We start from the raw sequence: 9205 nt of genomic DNA on the forward strand, positions 1-9205 counted from the left end.
GTATTTTGTTAACCAAAAAATACATCCCATAAACTCTAACTCAACACACCTATTTATACTCAAAAAAATATACTATGCAATATCTATAATAATAATAAAATTATCATCCAATTATTACTTTTATAACAACTTTGTTGATTTAAAATTCTCATATATTAAATACTACAACGATTATTGTTGTTGTTATTATGATTTTGATTATGAATTATGAATGGGCTATGTATTTATTTTTACATGTGATAATTCCTATCACTAATATATTTAAAAGCTCGTTACTGACTAAAAATAAACAAGTGTTATAAAGTGAAACAATTTGAAACCAACAAGATTGAAAGGAATATACAACGATCAGTCGTGAACGTGTAAACTTACATAAATGGGATGAATCGAGACAACAATATACACAAATATCAGCTTTCGATGAACTACATTCCTACTAGTGTTCTTGTCTTCTCCATTCTGTTTTGTTTGTTTGGATGCTACTTTCATATCCACTACTATCTCCTGACTCAATTTGTCGTTTCTCAAATGACCTCTCCCTTACTGTTTCCCGACTTCCTCTTCGATCCTACATCATCCAATATCACGATTTAAGGAGGTGGTTAATTGTGCACTATGAAAGTAAATATATAAATATTTGTAATAAAAAATCAACTATAATAAAATGGTTGCAAGGGATACTGTATGGATGTGTTTTAAAGGTTTGAAGCTGGAATAGTCATTTAAATAAATGTTTGAAAAATTAAGAACTTTTAGGTAATAACTTGAGCCATAAAATGGTCAAAAACGGCATTCTTCTGATGATGAGGTTTTGTACAAATTGTTTTTTGAACGGCGATATCGGCATCGAATGCTCTCATTTGTCACCCACACACACGTTAGGAGGAAACACAATTCGTGACGATGTTGGCAGTACCATCGAAGGTTGGGAAAACCCCCCAAAGACCTTCCCAAATCGCATTGATGTTGGCAGTACCATCAAAGGTTGAAAACTCCCTGCTTAGAGTGAGAATCGAACCTGGGTTGGCAGTACCCCAAGTTGAATCCCACCCCTCATACTACTTAAGCCAAGCTTCGGTGGTCAGGTTTTGTACAATTTACTAAAATGAGTAAGTACATTTTAAACCTAAACATCAAAAGTTGAACATTAAAACTATAATTCTATAAACATGGATATTGAGAAAAAATATGAAGTACTTGGTGCATGTAACTTACACTTTGAAAGGAAAAATCGTCGGCCTCGAGCATGTGAATCACATGACCCATCTTCGGCCTTTTTTGAGCAGTTGGATCCACACATCGTAATGCTACTAAAAGGACTCGTTTCAATGCTCTTGAAGAAGGTTTTTCAGGTAATTTAGGATCCAAAACGCCCTCAGCGTTCCTATTTGTTACCATTGTTTTAAGCCAATCAACAAGGTTTACCTGTGTTGATTTGATTTTATTATAATCCAGTTATAATAAATAAAACAAGATTAAAATGAACAGAAATTAAAAACAAACCTCTCCTTGAGGCCGGCTATAATCTACAGGGTTTCTACCACTAATTATCTCCATAATTAAAATCCCAAAACTGTATACGTCGCTTCGTTCGTTCAACATACCAGTACTAGCATACTCTGGAGCAACATACCTATTTATATATGCACAATACAAAGCATGCCAATTAATAAATTTACTAAATATAATTGTACTAGAATAGAATATTGTTGAACAATATATTGATTTAGATGATTCATACAATAAAACTATACATCATAGGACTTTTGAATTGTTAGAGAAATTTGATGTATTTCCTTTCTAACTATTTTTAGATATATATCTCCTTGACCCATTAAAGATAATAAGTGAATGGGGGGAAATTGCTACCTCTAGAAGAAGACCATAAACATGAAGAATTAACTGACATACCCAAATGTTCCCATGACCCGGGTCGTTACATAACTCATATCTGACCCCAGGAGCTTTGCCAAACCAAAATCCGAAACTTTCGAGTTCCATTGCCTATCAAGTAATATGTTGCTTGCCTTAATATCACGGTGAACTACTTTGGGCTCGAGTCCTTCGTGCAAATACGTCAACCTATAAATGACCATAAGCGTTTAGTAATCTTCTTGAAATAGATTTAGATATTATGAATCAAGAATGTACCCTTTGGCAGTTCCGAGTATAATGTTCATTCGAATCTCCCATGTAAGAGGGCTGGTGGGTCCTACATCTCCATGAAGCCATTGTTCTAAGTTTCCGTTGTCTGCGTACTCATAAACTAGGATCCTAAACATAAAACAAATCTTATGTTCAGTATCTTCTCTTAGGTTAAAAGCTTTACTAACTTTAAAACAAAACCGATACTAATCAAACGTTACCTATGAGCTCCTTCCACACAATAACCAAGTAACCTGACTAAATTCTTATGCCGTACACGCCCAATTGCTTCTACTTCTACCTTAAACTCCCTTTCAGCTTGTCCTCTGTTCAAAAAATGTATTTAAAACGAAAATAATTAACATTATCAATTTCCAATTATTTCATTAACTGCTAGACAAATTAAGCATATTTCATTATTGCATCCACACTTAATACTATATACTATACTGTACTAAATTATAAAGTACCCTTGAATAGTCAAAGTTTTTATTCAAGATCATCATATACTATTTTGATCATCTCCTATTAATCAACTAAAACGATTGGATAAAAACAAATTAAATAAAATCGTATCTTAATCAAATAAACTAGGAAGTTCAGTTTTTGTTGTTGATTAAACTAAATTTAGGATTTAGGATCCTTTTCAAAGGCACATGATGTTTGATTACCCACGGTAGAAAAATTTGGTAACAATATTATTAAAATGTTACCACCAATTAATAATGTAAGTTATTGTAGTAACAGTTAAACCTGTTATTAAGCAAATTCTTAACAGCAACAGTAGAGTTATCTTCCAAAATCCCACTATAAACAATCCCATAACCACCTTCACCAATCACATTTTCATCAGCAAAACCATTTGTTGCAATCTCAAGCTCTCTAAGTGTATACCAATGACCCCAACCCAGATGGGAAACCTCAGGTTGAACAGAACCAACAATACTCAATTGATCACCCGACCCATTTTTGTGACCCGAACCAGTTCTCTCCGGATACGAAATCCGGTGCTTTTTACCCAATTCAATCTGAATGTTTTGATACCCATTTACATCTTTTTCATCTTCAACTAAAAAGTCGGAATCTTGACCCGGGTTTTGTTGTTTTGACTCGGTTTCTTGATTATCAGGCCGGGTCGGGTTGACCCGGATCTCACGGATTTCTTTAGAGATATTTGGGATGATGGGTTTTTGCTTTTGAGGTAAAGTTTCGCTTTTTTTGCAAAAATTTTTGTTCTTGGAAGTGAAATAAAGTGAAATTAAGAACATCAAGATAACAATGGTGGCACCAACACAAATACCAACAACAGCCCATAACCTTAAACCAAATATTGAGGTTTCATCATTAAGAAAACCAGACATATTTGTTCTTGTTGCTGTTAATTATTAGTACGATGATGCCACATGACAAAAAGGACAATTAGGAAAATATGAAATGAAGAAGAGAGACAAAAAAGAAGGGTAATGTAATGGTGGTATTAAATGGTTAGAAAATTAAGTGGGGATTTTGGGGGTTGGATGGTAGGGAAGTGTACAGAGCTGTACTGAATGGGACTTGTACAAAAAATTTAGTAGAATTTTATCAGCTCATTTTGTTGCTACTCATTTTTGTTTTTATTTGTTTTTATATTCTTTTAGTGATGTTTGTTTGATTTTTGTAGTAACTTGAAGCGATTGGTATCGGTTGAGTTTAGGATTGTATTATGCAATTTAAATGATTGTTTGTAAAGATTGAAAATGATCGGTATAAGAGTTTGGTATAATACTAACCTTCTAAATTAAAATATCACCCTATTATACATAACCTTTACCTTTATGGTGATGATTAAAAGGATATCTGCCCTTTAAATATCCTCAATTTCCTTGAATAAATTGTTAACTACCGTGAAGTGTGATAATTTCCTTGATTAATCCCTTTAAATATCCTCAATTTCCTTGAATAAATTGTTAACTACCGTGAAGTGTGATAATTTCCTTGATTAATTGTTACAAAATGATGAGGTGTTCCAGTTTTGTTGTATATACAATTTTGCCAAAAAGAATAATTGTCAACTACGATGAAATTGTCAAACACTTAGACCATTCGTATCGGAGCTAGTAGTGAGCTCGTGGTGACATCCGCCCTCGAGAGCGTTGATGTCATTCACCTTGGATATCATGTAATTCAGACGAGGGGCGTTCAAGAAACAAACAATTAGAAATATTATATACGAGGACGCAAGGCGTGTTCTAAAGGATTGTCCGAAATTTTTAACGTTCGAGTGTGTCACGAGTAAAAGGAAGACAACGATCGAGGAACCGATCAACAAGATAACCCGAACCAAACAATTGGCTAGGTACCGACTCAGTTTGAGCATCTATTCCGTGAGGTGGCACTCCGACGTCCACTGAGTTGTGCAAATGTCCGTGCAATTTCCAAGAGTCAAAAAAGTTCCTGATAGTCCGATGCGTCATCGCGTTTATCGTCAGAGGAAGCTCGACGAATGGTTGTTGATTCTGCAAATGCTACAAAGCGGACTATGAACAAAATATACAAAGAAGCCGAGAATCGTACGATGTTGGATAGCTTAAAATTATACACCAAACCGGTTGCAAACGACTTGACTCCCAAACAATACGAGTTGGTGTTGAAAGCTTGTCCTAAGATTCACAAGAAATTTCAGAATGCGTTTGAAGATTCGAACGAAAAATAGTTAAATGTTTAAGTTTTCGTTGTTTATTTAATAATCACATCAATTTCATATATAATTAACTCAAGAGAAATGTAAAAGATCACATATATTTCATAAAAATATTTTATCAAATGATGTGAGCCAAATAAATGCAGTTCTTCTTTCTCTGTCATTGTTCTAATGTTCTATCACTTAATTTGCTTGGTACAACTCAATTTGTAAATTCTTTCTTTTGAAAATTATGTGGACGCGTCATTGCTCCTAACTTTATAAGGAGTATATAATATGGGGGAGTAATAAAGTGGATTGATTTTATAACTTTCATTTATCAATCATATACTCCGTACTTTTTAATTATAATCTTAAGGGATTACGTATAGATAGAGGAAGATGATCTTCACACAAACCTTTTGATTCATGTACACTTAATTAACTATTATATACTTAATTATACTTTATATTATACTTATAATAATAATATAAGTTCAACTCAACTCACTAGATGCTTTGCAATCTTATAAAGTGAACCACTCATATCATATCAATATATCATTCTTCATAGATGTAGTTTAGCAGCCGGAAGATATGCAAGCATGAAGCGGAGATAATGAGTTCAATCATAGCATCCCGACCCTTTAATCACGTGTCACACAATTTTCTTATATGTTACTCGTGAGAGTGATCGGTTTGGAACCAACTGGGAATTAATTCTACCTTTTTTTTTTCCTTCTAACAACTTCGATAACTAATTTTGTTTAACGCCTGAAATTTAATTAAAAGTACTCGTACTCCGTAGTAAAATGCTACAGTATAAAACATAAAGTTCTTTTACTGTTAAGTTCACACTTTTTGTTGTTTTTTTTTTCTTTTATTTACTGATCCACCAATTACCCAATTCCTTCGACGTTTGCTGCTAAAACCCCTATTTTTTTTTTCTACAACCATCGGTTCCTATGGCAACAACGATTAAAAAAATTCCAGTCGTCTCGCCGCCATCGCCGCTACGGTAACCAAAATTCGCATTCATAATATTTTGATGAAAAATCTCCTCTATTTTTTAATTTGCATATAATTCGGAGAAATGGACCGATTTGTACCAAAGTTAGATACTTTTTCCGAATTTTAACATTATTGCATGATTGGATGCAATATAAGGTTCGGTACAATTCGTAATTTAGCACTAAAACGGTTGTTACTGAAGTTAAATCTATTTAATATTATTCTTTAATCTAATCTATGTTATAAGAGGATTTGTAATTTTGTTAGCAACTTTGTAGTCTACTGTGGTCCATGAGCCTAAAAATTTGACTTTCAGTCCTGTTTATGTCATTTTGCGTCTTAATTTCTAATAGTTGTTCGTGTTTGCCTTTAAAAAAAAAAAAAAAAAAAAAAAAATTCTAATTGTTGTTCAATATGTTATTTATGTTTGTATAATTTATAGCACCCTGAAATAATTTGTGAAGTGTTTAAAAATATGTTAAATCATCTAAGATAACATAATCACAACTTTTGACTTGTGTATCAACTTCAAGTGGATATATTCCGTTTGATGCATTTCAATTTAAGAAGCTATTTGACAATCTGCAACAATGTATATATGAGATAATGTATTGCCCTGACCAACGTTTTTTTTTTAAAAAAAAAAAAAAAAATTTGCAAATGATTTGAATTCTAATTCGAGTGTTCTTAATCTTCTTATTACGTTAGTACTCTTTTGTAGGATCCTTATTCATGTGCTCATCTATATGAGATGTAAAACTTATCTGTCACAAAATGACCCAGCCCATACACCAAGTCATCCATTAGTGACTCATATAATCATATGTAAATAAAAGTAGTACATTCAGCAATGCTTTATGATAATGCTAAAAACGAACATATAATTCATAGCATTATTCCTCAAAAAAGACAAACTTTTAGTTGCAATTGTTCTATTTACAAGTGATATTCGTTTAAATAATAAAAGGTGAAGACAAAAGACAGATTCGACGAATTGAAGACGCAAACGACCAAAAAGCTCAAAAGTACAAAAGACAATAAAAAAGGTTCCAATTATTGATAAGAAACGTCTCGAAATTACAAGAGTACAAGATTCAAAACGCAAAGTACAAGATATTAAATTGTACGCAAGGACGTTCGAAAATCCGGAACCGGGACATGAGTCAACTCTCAACGCTCGACGCAACGGACTAAAAATTACAAATCAACTATGCACATAAATATAATATAATATTTAAATAATTCTTATAATTATTTAATATATTATATATATTTATAAATCCGTCGACAAGAAAGACTCCAAAGTATCTGAGCTGTAATTTCAAACTCCGCGACTCGCGGAGTTTGAAGGCCAAAAAGGCCGCGAGTCGCGGAGCCCCAATTTCAGAAAATCCCTATAAAGCTCGCGCATTCTGATCGTAATCATCATCTTTTTCTTCTCCTCATTCATACGTAAAATATATATATATATATTTATAATTTATATTTTAATTTTAATTATAATTATAATAATAAGGGTATGTTAGCGAATGTTGTAAGGGTGTAAGTCGAAATTCTGTTCATGTAACGCTACGCTATTTTTAATCATTGTAAGTTATGTTCAACCTTTTTACATTAATGTCTCGTAGCTAAGTTATTATTATGCTTATTTAAAACGAAGTAATCATGATGTTGGGCTAATTACTAAAATTGGGTAATTGGGCTTTGTACCATAATTGGGGTTTGGACAAAAGAACGACACTTGTGGAAATTAGACTATGGGCTATTAATGGGCTTTATATTTGTTTAACTAAATGATAGTTTGTTAATGTTAATATAAAGATTTACAATTGGGCGGCCCTATAAATTACCATATACACTCGATCGGACACGATGGGCGGGGTATTTATATGTACGAATAATCGTTCATTTAACCGGACACGGGAATGGATTAATAGTCACTAGAATAATTAAAACATGGGTGAAATTATGTACAAGGACACTTGGTATAATTGATAACAAAATATTAAAACCTTGAGTTACACTCAGTCGATATCCTGGTGTAATTATTAAGCAAAGTATTAAAATCTTGTTACAGTTTAAGTCCCAATTAGTTGGAATATTTAACTTTGGGTATAAGGATAATTTGACGAGGACACTCGCACTTTATATTTATGACTGATGGACTGTTATGGACAAAAACCAGACGGACATATTAAATAATTCAGGACAAAGGACAATTAACTCATGGGCATAAAACTAAAATCAACACGTCAAACATCATGATTACGGAAGTTTAAATAAGCATAATTCTTTTATTTCATATTTAATTTTCTTTATTTTATATTTAATTGCATTTCTAATCATCACATTTTTATTGTTATTGTATTTAATCGTACTTTTAATTATCGTACTTTTAATTATCGCAAGTTTATTTTATTGCACTTTTATTATTCGCAATTTCATTATCGTTATTTACTTTATGCTTTAATTTAAGTCTTGTATTTATTTTTAATATTTTACATTAGGTTTTAACTGCGACTAAAGTTTTAAAATCGACAAACCGGTCATTAAACGGTAAAAACCCCCCTTTATAATAATAATATTACTTATATATATATTTGTATTTCTATAAAAGTAAACTAATATAGCGTTAAACTTTGTTTAAAAAGATTCCCTGTAGAACGAACCGGGCTTACTAAAAACTACACTACTGTACGATTAGGTACACTGCCTATAAGTGTTGTAGCAAGGTTTAAGTATATCCGTTCTCTAAATAAATAAATATCTTGTGTAAAATTGTATCGTATTTAATAGTATTTTCTGCTAAAATTAATACAGTAACTATTTTATACCACTCCGCTACCACATCACTTTACCCCAAAAAGTTACATAGTACATGTTAGTGTGTTTATATGAGGAATATATATATATATATATTTTTTTTTATCGTAATGTTGTGTTATGTTGCTTAGCTATTTGCTGTTAACTTGAAATTTATTTTCTTTTTACAACATTTCTTGAATATTACAGCATTCCTTACAAAATATTGGCGTTGAATTCCATGAACAAGAAAGATATTAAATGGTCTGATTACAAGAAAGTGCCCATAGAGGTAGTGCAATTGGATACATTTACTTTGTTTAACATGTAAATGTACACATGAATTAGCATGACTAGCTTAATGTTTATTTTCATTTGAAATAAACACACATATTTTTTTCGTTGTTTGTACAGTTTATTCCAACGGTACACGAAAGAGATAACGGGAGGGAACTGTTTTATCTAAGTACTGCATTTTCGACAATGGCTAGAGTGTTTTTAATTGGTACATACTAAATTACATTTACTTAACATATGTCTATTAAGATTTGATTTTTTTTTTTTTTGGTTCCTGATATTAGGTTGTTT

The 9205-nt window shown here is 32.0% G+C and overlaps 1 protein-coding gene across 1 annotated transcript; it reads right to left on the minus strand.

Moving 5' to 3' along the window:
• Positions 1 to 256: 256 nt before the first annotated feature.
• LOC139904613 (probable serine/threonine-protein kinase At1g01540) lies at positions 257 to 3653 on the minus strand. The gene is made up of 7 exons (XM_071886540.1): positions 2899 to 3653; positions 2367 to 2471; positions 2152 to 2274; positions 1912 to 2082; positions 1504 to 1633; positions 1216 to 1425; positions 257 to 568 (listed from the first exon to the last, which is right to left on the minus strand). The coding sequence occupies exons 1-7, from the start codon at positions 3504 to 3506 to the stop codon at positions 437 to 439; spliced, it is 1479 nt and encodes a 492-aa protein (XP_071742641.1). The 5' UTR covers positions 3507 to 3653; the 3' UTR covers positions 257 to 436.
• Positions 3654 to 9205: the final 5552 nt, after the last annotated feature.

The sequence above is a fragment of the Rutidosis leptorrhynchoides genome, chromosome 4 (assembly GCF_046630445.1).
Source record: "Rutidosis leptorrhynchoides isolate AG116_Rl617_1_P2 chromosome 4, CSIRO_AGI_Rlap_v1, whole genome shotgun sequence".
In the NCBI taxonomy this organism is placed as follows: Eukaryota; Viridiplantae; Streptophyta; class Magnoliopsida; order Asterales; family Asteraceae; genus Rutidosis; species Rutidosis leptorrhynchoides.